Raw genomic sequence first — 22,944 nt, forward strand, 5'->3', positions numbered from 1 at the left:
TGGTGATCTATATAGGCCTGGAATGGCCTAGGCAGGTGTATGATGATCTGGTAGGATTTCCTTCAGATGTATTGTGGGCCCTGCCAGACTATCCGTATATTCTGCCCCAAGGAACAGTTTGCTATCTTACCTCTTGTTCACTATCTTTAAAAGCATGGCTGTTAAAGCCCAGGTTTTAAGGAGTACTGGTATAGATGTGTTTATGATTCCTACTATGCTCAATTCTAAAAGTCCACTTCTTGCAAGGTTTCTCTAAGGATGTGGAAGGCATACTTTACTTTATTGTGAATCTATGGGCTTTCAAATCAGAAGTTTCTTTGTGCAACAAATTTTCTCCTTACTACAGTTGGGTCTGGACCATCGTGGGGCGTTTGGCACCATCAAAGTTCAAAGACATCACTTTTTAAACTTAGACCTTTGTTCGAGGGTTCTCGCCTCTGCAAGGCGAGCTTCTGCACTAGTAATCTTATTTTATAAAGAACACATTTTGGTCTTGTGTAAGGTACTCCAGAGGTCCAGGGCTTCTTTCCTGCCCTGAGATAGTCTCTGTCTTTCACCTCCAAAAGGAGATTTCTTCATCAAAAGAAAAGTTTGATCCATTGTCTGACTATGATTGGTCTTGTATGACTTTATCTTTCAGTCAATTTTGGAAAGACGGATTCTCATTTTATCATTCTGGAAGGATGCCTCAGCTTTTCATTCATGCATCTCTTGGTAGCTCACACACATCATTCAAGCTCAATCTCAAGGATCAGGTTCCACCTTTTCCTTTCTAGGTGCACTCTACTAGATCTAGGAGTGCTTTTCAGCATTAAGCATCTGTTTTCCAGCTTTGAAATGGTGCCCACCTAGTCTTATGTTTGCATATTCTCTAAGTTGTGCCAGGTGGATGTTTCTGCCTTATCTGATGCCAGCTTTGGGTATATGATCTTTAAGGTGGTTCTTTGAGCTGTAAGCAGTCCCCAAGTCTCTGGTGTTTTCTTGGGCCTGTTAATGTTTGATGCGTTTCTCACGTCTCAGTTGGACTGCTTTTGGAAACGCTGAAGGTTAAGACGTACTGTATTCCTAAAAGGACTTTTGCTTGTGATTATTATCTCAGTGCTACTTTGCTACAAAACTGAGGCTTGTTGGTAGTGAAAAGGATTATCTTGGGCTGGTCTTCAGTTTTTTGGCTTGCCAGTGTCCAATCCTGTAGGCAGCAAAATAACTCAAAGGTTAAGACTTCTTGGGGTTTATTTACTAAGGCTGGAGTGTGCAAAATATGGTGCAGCTGCACATGGTAGCCAATGAGCTTCTAACTTCAGCTTGTTCAGTTAAGCTTTTACAAAAAAACTGAAAGCTGAATGGTTTCTATGCAGAACCGCGCCAGATTTTGCACTCTCCAGCTTTAGTAAATCTATACCCCCCCCCCCCCCCCCCCCCGTGTCCTTCATTCGCCTACACTGAAGGGTTCCATTGTTCTTAAATGAACTCTTATGGTGAGTACAAAAATCTTATTTTTCACCACTAATTCACTTATTCTAGTGTTCTAGTGCATTATTCTAAAAGTTTCATGCTATTACATAGTGTGTGTGTTTATGTATGTAAGAACAAATATATATTCAGCTAATAATTAACACTTGTTCTGTTTAAATACATTCCATGTATTTTCTATATCTCTTCATCAATAAAAATATTTTCAGCAGTTTTCTTATCAGTAGGAAAGATAATAAGGAGTTTATGGTCCCAGAGAAGGTATAAGTGTCCTAATACCGGTATGTTTGTACCTTCTGATCAGGATGGCGCTGGCCTGGAGAGGACTTATTTTAGTTCTCCTCTCATCACTGTATCATGGAAACTGTTCTGAAACTGCTAAAGACTTGATTACAATTGCTGGACCTCTTAGAAGTAACATCGAGGACTTACACAATGCAGCAAGGGCATTTGATGTGTTTGATTGCCACGAAAATGATGTACATGAGATGAGAGAGCGGATTTTGGTTCTGCAAAAGAATGGAGTCACCCACTACAAGATACATTTAGTAGAGAGCTCCATGGTCAAGGGTGACAGTCAAGTGCTGTGTTACAGGAGCCTTCTCCAGGTCCTGGCTGAGGCTGGGATCAAACCTTTAGTAGTATTGCATAGTGGAGATGTGCTATCCATCCGCCATACTACTGAGCATAACATGTATGTAGACTATGCTGACTTTGCCTTCCGCACGTTCGGGGACCTGGTCCACACGTGGATCACCTTCGATATCCCCAAACATGAGACAACTGTCTCTTTAAAAGATCTGCTACAGGAACATGTGAAGATATCCAGCTTATACCGCAGCAAGTATTCCACAACTGGTGAGACGTCCTGTTGCATTTTGAATTATATCATGTTGAAGCCCTTTGTATTAGGTTGTATCTTAGCAACCAGATATTGTGGCTGTTTTCCTTATTATTGCCCCCTTTTACAAATGAGCATAAACCAATCTGCCACTTCAGAGTAGCCTTTTCCTCTGTTATGTCACTGTACATCACTGTTAAAGGGCAGTAATCACCTGGTAGAAATTGATGTGATCAGCATCCTGCTCTCTCCATGGTGACTGTGACAGAAGTTGGATGCCCATGATCATGCCTTGGTCTTGGAAATATCTAACAATTAGATCCACTATAATTATAAGTGTGGATCTGCATACTAGTAATTTGTAAAACATGACTCACTGGCACAAAGAGCTGCTTGTAGTAGGCATTAAAGTTATACTCCACGTGACTGCTGCACTCCTGGGGAGCCAATGCCTATCATACCTGAGACCTTGAGCAGGGCCGGGACAAGGGGTGGGCAGGAGGGGCGGCTGCCCCTGGAGCAATGGTTTATTGCAGGGGTAGGGGGCATCCTGACCCTAACCCTAAGAGAAAGGGGGGTGCAATTTGGTGTCTTTGCCCTGGGCGCTGGATGACCTTCTCCCAGCACTGACCTTGAGCAATGGTGTCCTCTAAAGCGATGCTTTGAGATGCATTGCTGTTTATGCCTAGGTTGTAAACCATTTCACCAGCTAGAGTTCCCAGCAGTATGGGTCCTGGTGGTTATTCCACCTAAAGCAAGTCTCAGGTGATTTTATTCAATTCCCTGCTCTCACAGGAAACATACGATGTCATTTCTCCGGTGATCTATACCACCGGGTTAATAACTTATATCCTGATTCTTACATTCTAGATGAAATAGATGATTTATGTATGAAATGAAAAATAAAGTCTCTTTGCTCATCAGAGATGTTCAAATCCCTTTGCCATGCAGCAATGTAGGATGGAATATGCAATTCTGGAGGTGTTATCAATTCTGCAGTTGCCCTAGAAAGGCGTTGTCTAGTGATTTGGCCCATTGCGCATAATTGCTCAAAAGCAGTAGGCCCAAGCATTATCATAGGATCAAATGGTAAAGATTTAAGATAGTGTCATAGTTGGGGTGCCTGCCATATCATAAAAGCTATAGATTTCCATCTTCCCGAATCCCTAAAATCTTGCATTCTGATTTTATTAATTTCTATAAATTGTTGGGATTTAGGCTCAAATAGTCCTGGTAGAAAATCTGGGCTTCCAATCACTGGTGTCATAGTTGTCATCTTTGAAGGTTTTATCAACCTCAGTTTGGTTAAGCACGCTACTTTACAGGTAGTGCCCATGATAGGATGTTTTTTTACCTGGTTGGGCATTTATTACATGGTAACCACGGGCGGACCTTAAGTGGGACGGTCGAAATGGATTGTTAAAGATATCCAACTCTTTGTCCCTGTGTGGTTGCACCAGTCTAAGATTATGGATAGATATACTGCTTGGTAATAGCGGACTGGGTCTGGAAATCCCATACCCTGACATTTTTTTAGGCATAGTAAGTGTATATGCCTTGATCCCAGGTGGGCAATCTGCCCATAGGAATTGTATAAACTCCTGATTTAATTGGCTTAGAAAGTTAGCTGGAATTGTCACTGGCAAAGTCTGGAATAAATACAATAATCAGGGCATTATGTTCATTTTTAAAATACTGTTCTTTCCAAGTCATGTATGTGTCAGATTTCACCATCTCCTAAGATCGCTTCTAATATTAATCAGCAGTTGTGGAAAATTATACCAGAATGTATTGATTATGCACCGTGTAAGATATATTCCTAAATACTTAAGTCGTTCCATCACCCATTTAAACGAGAAGCTAGGTTCCAAAGCAGAGACTGTAGCTTCTGGAATTTTTCCCTTTGATGTTACTTTTGGTGGTGCCATAACCAGGGCAGCTGGCGAAGCCGCAGAAAAGAAGCCCCACAAGTCTTGCTGTGCAGGGACACCAGTACCAGCCTTAGGTCTCCTCTGTGTTGGCATATAGTTTGATTACCCTCTGCAGCCCTCTGATGATCATCAGATGTGATGGGTCTGCCTGGTCTGCTCAGAGCTCAGCTCATCAGCGTCTGCACTGCTCCATATCCAACCCCTCCCCCTAACTTACACCTTTGACACTTTTTGGGGGCCAGCGACAATAATAGAGTGATCAGTGCTAAAAAATATGCACTGTCACTGTACTAATGACACTGGAAGGGAAGGGGTTAACAGGGCCATTAAAGAGTTAAATATGTTCCCTGGCAGTGATTACTAACTGTGAGGTGGGCGGAAAGATTAAAAACAATCAGCCAACAGCCACACTGAAAAACTGCTGAATGAACCAGTGAGCCCCTGGGGACCATTACAAGTGAGTGAGCACTTTCATTGACCAGACCCTGCTCCCTTCTCTCCCTCCCTGATCCCCCTCTCTTCCTGACCCCCCCTCTCTCTCGGACCCTCCTCTCTCTCCCTGACCCCTCTCTCCCTCCCTGACCCCCCCTCTCCCTGACCCCCTCTCTCTCCCTGACCCCTCTATATCTCCCTGACGCCCCCCCCTCTCTCTCTCCCTGACCCCCCTCTCTCTCTCCCTCTCCCTGACCCCGAGACAGGGTGAGTGGAGAGTGCAGGATGTTAATTTCTCACTACTAAAGTAGTTTACAGCATTTACTTCATAAAAAATCCTTTTCATGATTGAGAGTGTGAAGTTGATATTTTTTTGTTATAAAATCGGCAAGTTCACTTTCTTTGAAAACTATTTTCAGCACACTGAGCTCAAAAGGTTGCCTACTCCTGCTGTAAATCATTACACCTAGCCTGATTTCTAGTTGATAAAGAAACAGATTTTTATATCTCCTAAAATGTAGATATAATTAAATCTAATATATAACAATGTTTTTAAATTTCCTTCATCAGGTGGACAGCTGTCAATTGCTGCAGATCCAGCCCTTGTGGACGTATTCCCTACCATTCAAGAACATTTCTTGGTAAACGTAACCTCTTCACCAACCATTTATTCACTTATATATGTTGTTGTTTTTTTGTTGTCTGTGGTATATAAACTAAACAGCCAAATGTACAAAAACATAGCTCAAGCAAAATAATATGTAGCGACCGCTCTTGAGGAGCATGCGCTATATGTTTTGAAAGTTAATGTTACACCTGAACTGCAGTTTGGTTTGGGTACAATTGTTCCAAATTTGGACCTCAGCATTAGTCTGACTGGACTATAGGATGTTCAGCCTGGCCACCGGGGGGCACTGTCTCTTCTGGCAGTCATGGAACCACAGTCTGGTTGGATGATTTAAGGTTACTTTCTCTCGGGAGCCCGCCCAGTGGGAGTGTCACTCTTGCTGTGCTTTCTGGGAGAGGGTACTTAAGTTGTGGATGTCACGTGGTTCGGGGGTTCTGGTCCAGAAGTATGTTCTGACTCCATGGACCTGGTCCTCCTGACCAGCCCCCAGGAAGGCTATGGCCTGGGGTGTGGATCCACCCGACTTTATGTCTCTGGGCTGGCTAGCCCGAGGCAAGGAACCTAAAGAAGGGATTCTGAGGTGGTTTGGTGCTGTCTCCGGTCGTGGAGAAGCCTAGTAACTTTGTAGCTATCCAGGGGAGGAATCTTCAGAAGAAGGCCACGTACGGATTGGTTTCTTAGCAAGAGCCTGGTGGGGCTGAAGTACCTAAGTGAATCCAATCTCGTGGGTATCGCCAAACTGGTTGAAAGATCCAGGTATTACACGAGTGTTCTATGAGTTTTAGTTTCCTGCATGTTCTACAACAACGTCTGTGGTAGAGATTTATTCCCACATGTTCTACAACAACGTCTGTGGCAGAGACTTGTTCCTTTGTTAAGCACCTTGTTGGCTGCTAGGCCTTGTGAGAGAGGGACTATCCAACTTGAGTGAACATCCAGCTGTGAATGGCTATTCTCTGGATTTAGACAAAGTAAGCAAGTCTTTCATCATTGACTTTGACACTAAGAGTACCTGAATTTTACACCTAACCCTCTGATCCTATTTTAAGAGACTGTTCGTTAACTGCGGTTTTTGCAAATAAAAATCCCTTTAAGCGGATCTGTCGTCAGTCTCTAAAGTTACTGGGCCATTTACCACGGGAAACCCCTAGACACAAATCACAGTGAAGAAGGTAATGGTAAGCCCAATCAAACCAGCAGCTCCTTCGGGGTTTAGTGCTACAAATATATCATAAAAATAATTAAAGAAAGGACCCTTGGTGAAATTGACTCTGGATAGCTACAGCTCAAGATCCACTTGAAGGTTCACCTCTAAGATTCCATTAATTGTACCCAGAACCTCTGCCCAATACCTCTGGAGTTTTGGCAGCCCCGTAATAGGTGTATCAGAGACCATGAATTACTGTATCTAGGGCAAGCCGAATCGGCTCTTAAGCCAAAAGCACAGAAAGGGGTTCTATACACACTATGTAATATAAAAAATTGGGTCAGCCTGTGCAAAGGTGAAAGTGACACAGAAGGAAGAGCCCAAAGAATCTCTTCCCAGGTATTATTAGGAATGGGCCCAATATCCTGTTCCCACTTTGCTCTAAGGGCAAGGGAAGTAGGCAGCGGAAATAATACCTGCAGTAGAAATTGCTTGAACTACTCTTTCCAGCACTGGCAACCAAAACCAAACAGGAAGCTGATAATTTGGCATGTAGAGCATGGCGTGGCTGCAAAAATTGATAGAATCCCCTCTGGTTCAGAAGACCAGTGAACCTTTCTCATATAATTGAGACAGAGTAAGAACCCCCACCCATTCCCACCACTGAAAATCCTGCAGGGTTGATAGCTGAATATTTATTAAGGGAGGATGCCCCCATTAACTTCTTGACAGAATCTCACACCTTGAACAGCTGTAAAAAGGTGGGCATGACAGAAAAACAGAGCACCCAGACAACCCATCCAAGGTAAGCAGTGGTGGGCGTACCTGAAACACTAATTATTAAAGTGAAAATAAACCCTACTATCGTTTTCAGCCATGGAAGCTGCCATTTTTGACCCTGTTTAATCTTCAACTGCCATGGTGCTGCACATGTGATCAGTTATGACACCAGCCATTGGATGGTTTGACAGTTTGACTGAGAGCACAACCAATGTGCAGTTAGCATTCCCGGCATGCCGGGAATGTAACTGTTTTTTGAAACTGTTAAATTGATGGGTTTATTTCCACTTTAATGCCTTTGTTCATAAAATTTGAATGAGTTTGGACTCCATAGATAAACACCTATTTCCCTATGGACTTTGACCATAGCATTCCTTTTGTGTTAGGCCAAGATCCATTCTTAGATCTCCCATCCCTTCCCTCCCATTTAACTTGAGATGAAATGTCCCTCCCTCTATTTTACTTTTTTCTTCTCATCTAAAAGATGTTAGGTCCTGGACTCACATGTCAAACATTCCAGCCTGTAATTAATAGCTGACTTTGTTCTTCCCATACCTATGTGATTTTTGTAGCTCTAGGTTCCTGAGCCTTTTTGGTGCTTTTAGGCTTGTTAAAAACAGCTTATTGTCAAATATCCGTTTATGATTAGAGATGGCTGTGGGCTAGTGAAGGGTCCCTCAATATCAATAAAGGTACCACTGTTTGGTTTGCATCTTGTACTTGTCGCCAGCTGTTCTATTGTCAAACTCACAATAAAAACTAATTAAAACAGAAAGGGCCAATTCAGACTATATGTACAGTAAAATGTATGCCACACACGGTAACTCAAGTACAGCGGTGCGGTATTTTGCAGAGCTATTGATTTTGAAAGTACCTTAATGCCCTGTACACACGGTTGGAAATTCAGACGGAAAAGGTCCGATCGGATTATATTGTTGGAAAATCCAATCGTGTGTGGGCTCTATTGGACTTTTGAGAAATTTGAGAGCAGGATCTAAAATTTTCAGACAAAAAAATCTGATCTGACTTTTCCGATCATTTGTAGAGAATTCCGATGGACAAAGTGCCACACATAATCAGATCAAATTACGAGACCAAAGCTATTGGCTACTAGCCTCCAACTTTGTCCGGCCGTGTGTATGCAACACCAGTTTCGGACAAAATTTGTCGGAAAAAATCTGACTGATTTTGTGGTCAGAATGTCCAACCGTTTGTACAAGGCATAACGCAACAAACCAAACAAAACCAAAGAAAATTCCAGCCTGCAACCAACCAAATTCTCTTGTCTAAGAATTTGCATTAAAAGCAGGGGTTTGGTTATCACACATTTACAAATACCGTATATAAGTAAGCTGCAGAGCCACGTCATGGCACCCCAATATCATCTGCAGTCTTAACTCTGTAAATGTATGAGAGTCTCCATAGTAGAAGCACATGCATTCTTATGAATAGATAGAGGGCAGGTGAGCCTGGAGGGAGCCCACCCCTCCTTAAAGGCACAGGGGCACGCTGGACACCCAGCACATGGCACAATGGCAGCAAAGGTATCCAGTGCGTCCCTTTACCAGTATTACATCAGAACAAACAACTAGCCACTGCCTCCACCTATAACTGGCCTTTGCAGCAAGGAGTGAAATGGATAAGAACTACAATCTAGTTCAAGGTTATCTGCTGCTATTTCTAATTAAAAAGTATAAATGTGCATGCACATTAGAAGTAAACACTCTCTGAGACACGTTCAGCTCGGTTACTTCTAACTTCTGATTTATTCGTGGGCGGTGTTAATATTTTATACATAAAGATACGTCATTGCTATGTCAGTCTAATTGGTACATCCTATTGGTTAAAATACAAGAGAAATGGATAAACTTGATGCTTGAAGTTTGGTTGAAGCTGGTTCTGTTATCTCATATGCATTCTTCTAATGCGTGGGAAGCAGGGGGTACCCGCCATCTTTAAGAGCCAATCTGTATCCTACATAATAAGTAAGGAGTTGCATAGAAACATGTATACACATAAGCAAAAAGACATTTTCTGATTATCATTATGTACATTAGATTCCTTCACAGTCCCCCCTAAAATGGCTATTTTCTTCTGCCCCTCATCTAAAGGTCCTACTCACCTGGCCCATTCTCCTCAGCAACTCTTTTTAAGCTGTATATAGAGTTAGGCAGCAATTAGTTTACTACCCCCCTCGATACAGCTGGAGAAGGGCAATCAGGTGCTATCTATCCCTATAACCCTATAGGATTGTGAGATTTTGGACAGGGAGTGACTGTAGAGGAGTGAAGGGTTTGTCATCCTCCATCATAAGAGGGTCCTCTTCTTCTTGGTGGAGAAATGTAGGTGTGCTGTTGTCTACAGCCTTGCTCATTAACTTCTTTACAAAAGGTAAAATACAGCATACTTTTTTCCACCCACTCATCCAGCTAAAATATTGATCCCATGGGTCTGTAATACCTGAGTTCTTCAACTCCAATCTACATTCTTGTTGACAGTTATTATGGGGATCAAAGATTCAAAACCAGCTTTTACCTGATCCCTGGCTTTGAATTCATCAGGGATCCCCTTGGCTTATGACATGTACAAATGAGGGTCAAAGCTTCCGGAGAGAGCTGCTTGCTTCCTCCTCTGACTAGGTGCTGGGTCAGTATGTATCAAGAGTATCTTCTGCTAGGATATGGAGGGGCATAATGACCTTTTCAAGGGCACATTCACCGGTCCAGATTCCCTCTAATCTGGTCCTATGTTCCAACCCACTGTCCCTCCCAGGAACCACAATTCTGGCCCCAGTAACTGTCTGTAAAACACACATATATATCCTTACCATCAGGGATGTCACTGTACCAATGGCATTGCCATGAAAGAGTCAAACGGACAAGGTACTATGTCACAGTAATCAAAGGTAAAGGTGGTCGCATGTGTACCTGAAGAGTTATACCCAAAATTTAATTATGTTATCATTTTTTTGTGATGGCCACCTCCTGGGCCTCCCCCTAGACCAAACAGAAAAAGGATATGCAGCTTGGTCATCATGAAGTGGGCGGGATCTTGTCCTCAGGGGTTGGAGCTTTCTTGCAGTGGGAGGTGTGTATGCAGGTGTTCTTCCCGGCCAATTCGACTGAGGTGGCTGTGGTCAGCAAAACTTGGAATGGACCATCATATCTGGGTTCGAGAGAATGTTTGTTTTCTCACAAATTTCTTTACCAGCCCCAAATCTCCAGGCAGTAGTTGGTGTGTTCCTGTATCTAATTCAGGATCTGGAATGGAAGAAAACACCTGGACATGCATTTGGGTTAATTCTCGTGATAATGCGGTTACATAATTAGTCAACACATCAGATTGCAACTGTAACTGTTGTGGAAGTAATAGCCAAGTCTGGGGGCTGAACCAAACAACATTTTATAAGGGGATAGAGCATGTTTCCCCCGAGGAGTGTGTCTGACACTGAACAGGGCAATGAGCAAACTGTCTGGCCGACTCTTGTTAGTCTTTTGGGTCATCTTTAACATCCTGTTTTTTTAGTGTCCCTTTCATCCTTTCTAGCTTCCCGCTACTTTGAGGGCGGTAAGGGGTGTGCAGAGCCAACTGAACCCCCAGTGCTGCCCAAATCTCTTTTGTAAGGGTTGCTGTGAAGGCTGGGCCTGATCGCTCTCTATTACCTCTGGGACCTCAAATCTACATACTATCTCACTCAGTATTTTCTTAGCTGTGGTCCTGGCAGTCATGTCCACCTCCACTAAGGCGTATTCAAATCTGCCACTCCTTTGGTATTTGGGAGTGATCAATTTGTATCCCCTGGAAGGGGGTATAGGGCTTTTGCCAGGTGCTTCTTCTGTGCCTTTTCTGTACATTCTGGGTTATATTTGTTGCAGATTTTGCATGATCTGCAGTCAATGGAGTAACTCCTGGTGCTACATAGTAATTGATATGATAGTTCATAAGTGCCTTTGTCAAGTGGGCAGCTCCATTTGCCCATTGCACCACGGCTGGGTTCATACTCCTGGGTAGACAAGGCTTCTTGTTGCACTCAAATAGTCCATCTCTGAGAGTTCCTCCTCTCCATTTTCCAGCTTTCCTTCTCATCCGAACTTGCTGCTTCCTGTAATTCTTCCAGATAAACTCTGTCCACTGGGAAAGTCTGTAGGATGAGCGGTCTTCTTCTACCACCCTGCTGTCCACTTCCCGTGGACCACTGGCTGTCTGTTTGGCAGCTGAATCGGCTAGATGATTGCCTCGAGCTTCCTTCGAGTTGAGTTTGTCGTGTGCTTTACTTTTAGAATAGTCACTTGGGTTGGGAGAAGCAGGGTGTCCATCAAGTCCTTGATGGCTGAGCTGTGTTTCAGAGGTGTTCCTTCAACTGTCAGGAACCCTCTATCCTTTCAGATAACACCAAAATCATGGGCAATGCTGAAAGCATATCTTGAGTCCGTATGAATGTTGGCTCTTTCGCTCTTTGCCAATTTACATGCTTTAGTAAGTGCTTGCTGCTCTGCCACCTGTGCAGACATCACCGGTGGTAAGGTTTCAGTTTGGAGAACCAAGTTTTCAGTGGTGACCTGGATCCTGCAGGGGTATTTCACTCACGGTGGGGAGATGCGTGGTTAACAGCCACATTAGTTCGATGCAGTCATGGGGTGACAAGTCAAGACTAGACTCCTCCTCCTTTCCCCCCTCGAGAACTGAAAGAAGGGTGGTAGGTTTCATTGTTTGACAGCGTAATAGAATAATGCTGTCTAGAAGGTAGGAACACAGGAGTTTCAAGTGTCTGGCAGTGGACAGATGTTTCGGCTGGATCTTGGTTGAGTATGGGAGCAATGTCATGGGGAGCAAGCAGAACGAGGCAGAGTCTGAGGACCAAGCCTGAGGTTTTGTCAAACAAGGCTTGTGCAGCAAAGACAGCTCGCAGACACGATGGGCCTCCTCTTGCTATAGCATCCAGCCGACAGGAATAATATCCTATAGGGCATAGGCAGAAGCCGTGTGATTGGGTGAGTACACCTATAGCATGTCCCAGGTGTTCGGATACAAAAGGCTTGAATGTTTTGTCGTAGTCTGGGAGCCCTAGCGCCAGAGATGGTGTGCTTGAAGGCCTCAAAGTTGAATATTGCTTCAGGAGACATCTGGAAATCTGGAAGGGGTCTGATTTCAGAACATCATACAAAGCTTGCATCACTAGGGAGCCTTCTGGAATCCATGCTCTGCAATAGGAAATTAGTCCAAGGAAGGAATGAAGGGGCTTCTGGCCTTGTGGCAGTGGGATGTCGAAGATTGCTTTCACCCTGTCTTCAGTGAGACAAGACAGTGTCCAAGAAAAATTACAGATGTTGAGCACCACTGCAATTTGGGCTTTGAGGCTTTGCAACCCTGTTTGGCAAGATAGCACAACTGGCTTTCTGAGGTGACTTCAACAGTGGGTAAGTCAGCTGCACAGTGGAGAAGATCATCAACATATTGGAGGAGAATCACTTCCAGGTGATCCTCTTGTTATATGTCAAGGATGATAGCCATAGCTTTTGCAAACTAGCTTGGAGAGTTCTGTGCCCCTTTTGGCATAACTGTCTAGGTATGTTGCTGTTTTTTTCATGGGTGAATGCAAAAGGTACCAGCAGAAGGGGTGAGGGTGGACACTGAAGAGAGCGTGGTCCACCACTGTGAGGTCCTTTGCAGTCAGGGACACCCCCGCAAGTAGCTGGTTCTCTTTTAGGGGTTCTCTTCTTCCTAGAGAACAGAGGTGTGTTGCATGGAGATGTGCAGGGTATCAGGGCTCCATTTGAAATGAGGGCCTTGACATGCTTCGAAATAGCTGCAGATTGGGCTAACTTTAGAGGGGTTATTGTGGTTGATGCACCCTCTTTGAGCTTGACTGAAACTGGTGGCATATTTTAAGTGACAGTTGTCTTCTGGTCCTGTGGATCATAGGCACGCAGAGATTCTGTCAAGTACTTCCTGCGGTATTGAACTTGGAGTTATTGCTTCATGAAGTGTCATCAGGAGAGGCAGAGAATACAAAGCAGATGAGTCTTCTAAGGATAGGGGAGCAAGCTTTTTCTGATATCCTCTTTGAGCCCTCAGACAAAAGCAGTTGATAATGTGTGTGCGTGTGCCTTTCCATAGTGGGAGAAGCCCAGATCATCAAAGGACTTTATGAGTCTAGCATGATACTTCTCCACAGACTCCCCTTTATCTTGGGTTGTGATAGACTGATCTGCCAATTTCTCCTTTGCCCAGTCACAGAGTTGTGCACAGAACTCCACATCTGTGGTGTAGGAAGTGGTACTTGTCAGGCAGACATCATAGAAGGCCGCCTGCATGACCGGCCAAAAGACATGTCCTTCTTTAATTTGGCATAGGCTGATCAAGTCTCTTGAATCCGCACTATCCTGTGGTAGAAGGGCATTGGCTGTTTCTCTGGGTCAGGCAGACTTGTCATTAAGGCCCCTGCTTGTGATGGGGTAAAAGCGACATACATCACAGGTGCCCCTTCTGGTAACCGAGACTGGTGTTGGGGCGAGGGCTGAGAATGGGCACTGTTTCTTATGGTTGCCAGCATATGTTTGAGATCCTCTCGGAACTGTGTGTCGGAGCCGGATTGGGGGTTAAATCAGCAGGTGGCCTTGCTGCCTGTTGTTGGTCTTCCCACTCGGACGCTTCTACATCATTAACATATCTGACCTGTGAAGGTAGTGCTTCCGTATTGGGGAAGATGGGTGTGTGGTAGGATCCATCCTGGTTTAAAACAGGAAGAACTCGGTATAGGCTGTGGTTGGGCCTAGCGGGTGTAGCAAGATGGCCGTCGGCAGGAAGTGCACTGGGCTGGGCAGAAAGTGAAGGCCTGGGTGCACTAAGATGGCTGCCGGGTGGAGTTGTCACAGTGGGTTGTGCTTGGGCTGGAGTGGTGAGAAGGGAGTGGGTGTTAGGGTTGCCCCTCCCCTCCTCTGTTTCAGGTTTTTGCATAACATGGTGATTCCAGCATTTCATCAACTCTGTGATACAATTGTCCGCTTTCTTAACTTCCTTTATACAATTTTCTTTATCACACAGGATTCCTCTCTGTTTCTTTAGCAACATAACACAACTTTGTTAACTATTTCAACATTTCTTCACAATATCACATGCTAGCATTCTCTCTCTTTCTCTTTCAGCGGACGGCTTCAGAGGAGAATACAGGCAACTAATGGGTTAATACTCCTCTGACTGCTGTCTTATCAAAGAATTCCTAGGGTGGGGGCTTACATCCCTGCAAGCTATCCTGTCTCCTTGCAGGCTCCTGGCTGACTTTTATAAAGCCCCAGCTACCCACATTGATGTCAAACATTAATCCACATACACATTTAGGACAAGACATTACACCTGCCACTCTTTGAACTGCAAAGATAGCTCTCGGGAGCAGCTCACCTGAGTTGCAAGACTGCCAAATTCCAGCAAGCCTTCATTCAGTCTGCCCAATCCGCAGCTGAGAAAAACCCTCAGGAAAAGCTCACCCGACAAAACCGTTTATAGACGTTTGCAAGACTGCCCTATTCCAGCAAGCCTTCTTTCAGACTGCCAATTCTGCAGCTGAGAAACCCCTCAGAGGTCCTACACTGTCAACCTCGAGTAACCCATCTATAAACGCCTGCAGAATTCCACCCCACCACTAGAGGCAGAATCTAGGGGTGTGGATGGACACACGCCTGCAGCTGCACTTTCAGTCTGCTAAATTTGCAGTCCTTCAGAATGACAGACACTGAACAGACAATAGTCAGCAGAAAACCATTGGCAGGTTTGTTAAAACAGCCCCAGGCGAGAAATAAGTTACCTGCCTCTTTGAAAAATCTAAAGGAGCCAACAAGACAAAATCAACCGGCCGAATCAGAGAGGTCGTACAGTGGTAAGAATAAATATGCTTACCGTACTGTTAGAGCTGCGCGCTTAACCCCCTTCTCTGATCTGGCCAGCCGTTCAGTCCTGGAATGCGGTTTCCCTTTGATTGAAGCCCGGAGCCCCCACGTTCTGGGCGCCAAATGAAATGGATAAGAACTACAATCTAGTTCAAGGTTATCTGCTGCTATTTCTAATTAAAAAGTATAAATGTGCATGCACATTAAGGTAAACACTCTCTGAGACACGTTCAGCTCGGTTACTTCTAACTTCTGATTTATTTGTGGGCGGTGTTAATATTTTATACAGAAAGATACGTCATTGCCATGTCAGTCTAATTGGTACATCTTATTGGTTAAAATACAAGAGAAATGGAGAAACTTGATGCTTGAAGTTTGGTTGAAGCTGGTTCTGTTATCTCATATGCATTCTTCTAACGCGTGGGAAGCAGGGGGTACCCACCATCTTTAAGAGCCAATCTGTATACTACATAATAAGTAAGGAGTTGCATAGAAACATGTATACACATAAGCAAATAGACATTTTCTGATTATCATTATGTACATTAGATTCCTTCACAGGAGCACATGGTAGGGACAACGCATGTCAAACAAGACCATAAAAATTCCCAGCTCAACTCATCAGCCAGCCTGCAACCAACTAAATTCTCTTGTCTAACAATTTGCGTTGAAACCGGGTTTCGTTTGCACACATTTGCAAATATATGCGTAAAAAGCTGCAGAGCCACTCCATGGCACCCCAGCATTATCTGCAGTCCTAACTCTGTAAATTTATGAGACCCTCCATAGTAGAAGCACATGCATTCTAATGGATAGGCAGAGGGAATGTAAGCCTGGATGGAGCCCACCCCTCCTTAAAGGCACAGGGGTGCACTGGACACCCAGCACATAGCACAATGGCAGCCAAGGTGTCCAACAAACCAAAGCATCTACATGCAATGCACCGCATGCAAACATACTACTGTGCAATGGTGTCGCTATGGGGGTGGCCCATAGGGGGTGGCCCATAGCCCAGAGTCTCTGCAGGGGACCCCAAGGGGAGGGGATTCTCTCTGGGAACTCTGATGTAAGTGGGGGGCTCTCTGGGGACCCTGATGCAAGGGGGAGGCTCTCTGGGGACCCTGATTTTAAGGAGGAGGCTCTTTGGGGGGCCTGATTTAAGAGGGGGTTCTCTGGGGATCCTGATGTAAGGGGGGCTCTCTGGGAACCCTGATGTAGGTGGGAGGCTCTCTGGGGACCCTGATGCAAGGGGGAGGCTCTCTGGGGACTCTGATGCAAGGGGGAGGCTCTTTGGGCACCCTGATTTAAGGGGGGGCTCTCTCGGGGGACCCTGATGTAAGTGGGGGGCTTTATGAGGATATATACACACGCACACGTATATTACTGTATATACATGTGTATGCCCACCCAAGCGTATGACTTTCTTTACTACGCTGTTATGGGCACTAGCCCCAGATCTTTTGTGGTGTGTTGGCAGTCCATTTATTTGAATGCAACATATGTTAACATACCACAACAAATCGCATAGGTCTGAATGGCCATTATGTTGTTTGGTAAGTATTAATATATAATAAATGTTGAAGAAAGCTCTTCATATGAGACTCAGGTCAGGAAGCTAACACACCAGGATAATGAACCTTGATTAATAAGGGAAATAAAAGTGATAACAAGTGGAATATTTTGGGGTTCGTGGCTGGCTCCTGTCAATATACCAAGTAAGAATACTTAAGTTATCTATAGGCTCAATTCACAAATCTTTAACACAAGGATACAGAACTTTTAATCATAATTTAAAAAACTCAGACTTTTAAAAAAATATATATAAAAAATAAACCAATAAAAAAAGAGACAAACTTGATGGACCGCTTGGTCTTTTTTTTCTGCTGGCACTCTTCTATGATACGGTTTAGCATGTTGTAAGCCATGTGTTAAAATGCAGCAGTGCCAATTCTATATCGAAAAACAGAACAGTAAAGTGGGAACAAATAATGGTGGGTGGGCAAACTCCAAACCCCATGCAGGAAAATTGCAACCTCAATTCCAAAAAAGTTGGAACGCTGTGTAAAATCTACTTAAAGCGGAGTTCCACCTGGGAAAATAAATAAAAGTCAGCAGGTACAAATAGTTTAGCTGCTGACTTTTAATATAAGGACACTTACCTGTCCAGGGACCCCACAATGTTGGCACCCAAAGCCGATCTTCAGATCGATGCCCTGTGCTGCGTCCGCTATTCCTGGTAAGGGAGCCAGCCAGTAAAGACTTTCGGCTTCACTCCTGGTTCCCTAATGCGCATCTGTGAGTTGCGCTGTGCATTCTGAATGGTCTCTGCTGTCTTCTGGGACCTGTGTGTCATCCAGAAGACAGCAGGGGGGGGAGGGAGGAGAAGGGGCCGGACGTGGCTTAGTTTGCCGCACAATGTGTGGCATTCTTTTGCTGGAAGTGGGAGCAAATACCTCAAATTTGACAAATATTTGTTCCCCCTCCCCCTTAAAAGCTGCCAAATGTGAAACCAGAGGAGGGGGGAGGAATCCAATCAGTGGAAGTTCCATTTCTGGTTGGAACTCCACTTTAACCACTTCCAGTCCAAGGACATCGTATGACATCCTGGACTTTGAGTATATCTGAATGATGGGTGCAGCTGCAGGCATCATTCAGATATCATCTTTTTCAGCCAGCAATTCCCAGCACTGTAAGAACAATCATAGCAGCAGTTCAGCCATTTGATCGTTCTTACAGGCAGGAGGAGGGGATGCTCCCCCTTCCCACCGCCCTCTGTGCTTCTACCGGCTCGTCCATGCGATTGGGAGCCGGAGAAGGAACCCGCCAGAAATTGAGCATAGAGATTTCCGGTGACTAGATGGTCCCCAGTCATCTCTTTGACCTTCGGAGGCCTGTGCGTGACGTTGTGGCATCACATTCGCCTGGTGGAAGTAAACATTGCCGGGAATCAGCTGGAAAGGCAGAGATTGTTTATTTTTTTTTCTGATCCGACATCTCTCCATAAAGAGGACCTGTCACACACTATTCCTATTACAAGTGATGTTTACATTCCTTGTAATAGGAATAAAAGTGTTTAAAAAGATAAATTTAAAGAGAAAGTGTAAAAATAAAAAAGTAAAAGCAAAATAAACAATGAAAAAAATTAATAAAAATTTAAAGTGCCCCCGTCCCGCGTGCTCACGCACAGAAGCGAACGCATACGTAAGTCGCGCCCACATATGTGAACGGTGTTCAAATCACACTGTGAGGTATCGCCGTGACCGTTACAGTGAGAGCAACAATTTTAGCCCAAGTCCTCCTCTGTAACTCTAAACAGATGACCTGTAAACATTTTGAAAGCGTTGCCTATGGAGATTTTTAAGTACTACGTTTGGCGCCATTCTACAAATGTGGGCAATTTTAAATTGTAACATGTTAGGTATCTATTTACTCAGCGTAACATAATTTTAAGTTTTTTTATTTTTTTATTCATGAAACTGTTTCAAAAACGTGTTTGAAAAATTGCTGCGCAAATATTGTGTGATATAAAAAGTTGCAAAGCTTAGCTCACTATGCTTCACCTATAATTAAAATAAAACCTTTGGCAGACTGACACTTTAATTAGTTTTTTTCTAACTTTAATAAAATTATTGTGTTCATTTAGAGTAGAATAAGCATTTACGTCTTTATATATTATTTATTTTCCAGGAGTCAGTGGATTTCCTGGCACTAAACCTGGAATATAATTGCCAGGATTCTAACCTACTGCCAACATGGACAGCCTATAAGGTAAGATTTGTGACCCGCCATAAGAGGTACTTCAAATAAATAAAAAACATAAAAGGAAAATGTTTTTATTATTCTACTTTGAGATCCTAGTCATTTTCATATAATTATAATAAACACACGGCAGCACTCCAGCAAAGATCCTTGGCATCCTCTATTACATCAAATGGCTAAAAAGTAGCTTGATAGAAGGGCACTCTGGAAAGATTCAGCTTCATATGGGCCTCTTGGAGACGCCATGTATCTGGGTCACTTCTGATACCCTCTAGCCTAAACATGGCCTTGCTTGCCTTTCCAGACTCAGACTTTCAACTACTTGTACAGGCGCACCATTAAGGTCGACCCCCTTACCTGACACATTGACTTGGCCGTTGCAGGTTCTTGTTTAAACTCTTTTTTTTTAGCCTGCATATTAGACGGGGTTGCTGAGTTTTGAACTGCTGGTTTGCCATGCGTCCTTCCCCTCCTTTTTTTCTTTTTCTATTGGGTGCCGTTATCGTACTCTTTCACATTTTGTTGGCTCTATTTCTTTAGGCTCCGTTCACACAGGGGGCGACACGAGGCGACACGACTTGCCGTGCCGTGACCTGACAAGTCGCCCCCGTTCTGTACTACGGAACCGTTCTAAGAGGAGCGGCTCGAGTCGCTCCGACTTAGAAAAAAGGTTCCTGTACTACTTTTGGGCGACCTCGGGGCGACTTGCATTGACTTCTATACAGAAGTCATTTGCAAGTCGCCGCTGAGGTCGCGGCAGGTCGCGGCGCGGCAAGTCGTGTCGCCTCGCATCGCCCCCTGTGTGAACCGAGCCTTATTGTTTTGTTTTTGTAGACTGCAGCCTACGATTTGCCTTATTTTATTTTTTTATTATTGGTCTGTTATTGATGTATGACGATTTACATTATCTGATCCCTCCCTTGGGTGCTTTTTCTTGTCCGTTTTTATTTTTTGCCTTAGAACACGCCTCTCTATTTGGGAGCTTGAGGCACTATGTCTCTCAACTACTTGCCACCCGTAGGACGTCCATGGATGTCCTCGGGTTTCAGTAGTTATACCGGGATGATGCATGCACCTACAGTCATCATCCTGGTATGGATCTTATCAGACGGCGATTATCTTTCCATCAGAAGTGATTATTATTAGCCACTCAATCACTTCAGGGGTGGTGGAAGGGGGGTTAACTTGGTTTAACTTATTACATTGCATACCTTGCTCACAAGTGGTTACAGTCTATTAATCTGTCTTTGTATTTAAAAATTCTAAATAAAGAATACTATAAAAAAAAAAAAATAGCTTGGCAGATATGCATACGTGTTTCAGCCACTCCAGAGCCTTACTCATTACTATGAATAAGGCCTGGAGTGGCTGAAACACGGCAGTAAAGCAGCTTTTTAGACATTTGAGGTAAAAATTATTAGCAAGAATCGTTACTGGAGTGCCGGCTTGTGTTTATAATGATCGTTACCGGAGTGGCTTGCAGAGACTGAGGCTGAGCACCAGTGTTCCCTGATGAATGGAATTGGGTGAGATCAGGTGTGCACATGTTCAATGAGAGATTATTGACAAACTCTGAAATGTTGCCCGTGCACATAATGATAAACAAGGGATCAGTCATAGATATGTTTATTAAAACAATCCTTTGCTCAAACACAGTCATTTGACACAAAAAATAAACATAACATAACTTGGTAACATTTTTATTAAATGTTCTACCAGGACCGATATTCCTTTTCTATAGTAATTTTTTTTTTGATGATGAAACCACACTTTTAGTGCAGTGTGCTTCAGAAAAATACAGTACCCAGGCCATTTTACTGGAATATTCAGCCAGATTGGCAGTCCCTTTCTACATGTTTATCTCTCTAACACCAGTTGTCGATTTCCCCCACATAAGCTGATCTTTTAATAATCCACTATTTCCTTTTCGTAGCCAGAATGTGGCCCATAACCATAGGGGTGCACGTAGGTGGATGCCAGGTGTGCCTGGGCACACTCTTGACACCCCATGTGGCTCAGATTCCCCCTGCTGCCTGGGCCCCTATGTCATTTACTTACCCCTTCCTTTTGTGAATGAACACGGTGAGTGATCGGTACTGGGTTTACACTTATGGGAATTTGATGCGGGTTTCCCCGCATCAAATTCACATGACAGGGGACTGTGACTGGCTTTCAATGGAGCCGATTCACACATCTCCGGGGTGGCCACAGAGCGCACAGCATAAGGGTCCTGTGTGTCTTTGGCTCTGTTTCAGCTCCAAATTCAGGCAAAAATTCAGACCTGAAATGGTAAACAGGGATGCATCGGACCCCCTGCTGTGCCCCACGAAGGGAACTGAAACTGGAGCATGCTCAGTAGATGTGGCAATGGCTGGTCTACATAGTCTCAGGCTGCAACGGGGACACAGACAAGGAAGGAGGGACAGTGAACAGCAGGATCAACCAGGATTTTTGCAGAATACAGAAAATGAATCCCATTGAGTATTAACACTATGTAAAAACAGGTGTTTGAGCAATGGTTTTACTTCTAATTCTAACATTACAGGCTGTAGATAGGGCTATACACATGCTGCAGCCTTGATGCTTTGCTTCGCAGCCCCAGCATTTTTAACTTGGCTAGCAGAGTTTTACAGCCAGTACAGCCTGTCAAGCTTACCCATTGAGGTCAATGGAAATGTGCCGTAACAGCAAGCCAACAGAACCTCCTCCATAAAGCAGAGTTCCATCCATTTAAAAGTCAGCCGCTACAAAAAGTGTAGCGGCTGACTTTTAATAAACAGACACTAACCTATCCCACGGTCCAGCGATGCGGGCGCCCGAAGCCTCGCTTCTCTCCCTCTCCTCTCTGCTGCACCGGCATTGCAAGTGTGGGCGCCCGGCTGTAGCTTCACAGCAGGGCACGCACTGCGCATATGTGAGCAACGCTGCACGTTATGAATGGCCGGGCAATCTTTTGTAACCTGTGACGCGTCCCAGGCGATTGCAGGGATGGAGGGGGGAGAGGTGAACTTCCTTCCGGTGCCACGGAAAACTAGGTACACGCCCCCCCCCCCCCCCAAAAAAAACGTGGAAGTTCCATTTTTGGGTGGAACTCCGCTTTAATGCCTGCCAGCCGCTGCTATACAGCCTTCTGGAAAGCAATCCTCCACTGATCGGTTTTCAAAGGGCAGTAGGCATTGCCGCCAGTGTGAAAGAGCCCTTTGAAGCCGATAATGTAGCCTCTGTGTCAGGCAAATAACTGCTTAACTGAGTTTAAATTGTATGGATTGTTTGGGTAGGCTGCTAGTGAGCCTGTTGTACTTCAGATGTAGCAGTTAGAGGATTGAGTCAAACCATTTTACACTGACAGGAGTACTTACAATGGGCAGCTTTTATTCCTGTATGTAAAACATTTATCCCAAAAAGAACAAAACTGTTTGCTGGAACTGCTTATAAAGTTAGATTTGTAAGGCTTTAATTTGTTAGTGTAAATCTGCTACCCCATCTAACACTCCCCTCCCCCCAGATTAACAATGCTGTTGTCCTAAGGTGTCTTTGTTGCTCTTTAATACAAAATGTAGCCACCCTAATATAGAAGGTATGTTACTGGCAGGATCACCAGGTAAAAATATAGGAAAACAAGCATAAAAAGAAGAAAACGAATACAGCCACCACGTCTGATTGACTGGTAAGCTGCAATATATTACTTTTTGTTTTTGGATTTAACAAGGCTTTAATGGTCTTTCTCCTTTACATTTTTAGAAGAAGAATCTAAAGATTTTAGTCTTTGGTTTATCCCTCACAAACTGTAATGGCAATCTGGAGAGCGGTAAAAATCTTATGCCATTTAACATACACACAGGTAAGAAAGCGTCATATTTTATGATATTGTGGCTGAACCCAGCTTAGACGTAATCCTCCACCCTACCTATCATATACCTACCTTTCCTTTGCCCCCCCCCCACACCTACATTCAAAGAAGCCAATAGAAAAGATAGTACTTCCGGGTACTGAGGACCATGTGACTCACTCCATGTGACAGCACAGGGCCAATCAGTGGAATCCATAGCCCTGTGTGAGCTGTGACTCCG

The 22,944-nt window shown here is 44.2% G+C and overlaps 1 protein-coding gene across 1 annotated transcript in view; it reads left to right on the forward strand.

The window, feature by feature from the left end:
• The first annotated feature begins 1,746 nt into the window (after nt 1-1,746).
• The window catches only part of LOC143923854 (lactase/phlorizin hydrolase-like), a 97,492-nt gene continuing 76,294 nt past the window's right edge, over nt 1,747-22,944 (forward strand). The window contains exons 1-4 of the mRNA XM_077447776.1: nt 1,747-2,331; nt 5,248-5,318; nt 18,803-18,883; nt 22,616-22,715. Of these exons, the coding sequence (XP_077303902.1) occupies nt 1,779-2,331; nt 5,248-5,318; nt 18,803-18,883; nt 22,616-22,715 (805 nt within the window). The 5' untranslated portion in view covers nt 1,747-1,778. The remainder of the gene's footprint in view (nt 2,332-5,247; nt 5,319-18,802; nt 18,884-22,615; nt 22,716-22,944) is intronic.

The sequence above is a fragment of the Lithobates pipiens genome, unplaced genomic scaffold (genome assembly GCF_037356315.1).
Source record: "Lithobates pipiens isolate NorthernLeopardFrog02 unplaced genomic scaffold, aLitPip1_a1.2 Scaffold_22, whole genome shotgun sequence".
In the NCBI taxonomy this organism is placed as follows: Eukaryota; Metazoa; Chordata; class Amphibia; order Anura; family Ranidae; genus Lithobates; species Lithobates pipiens.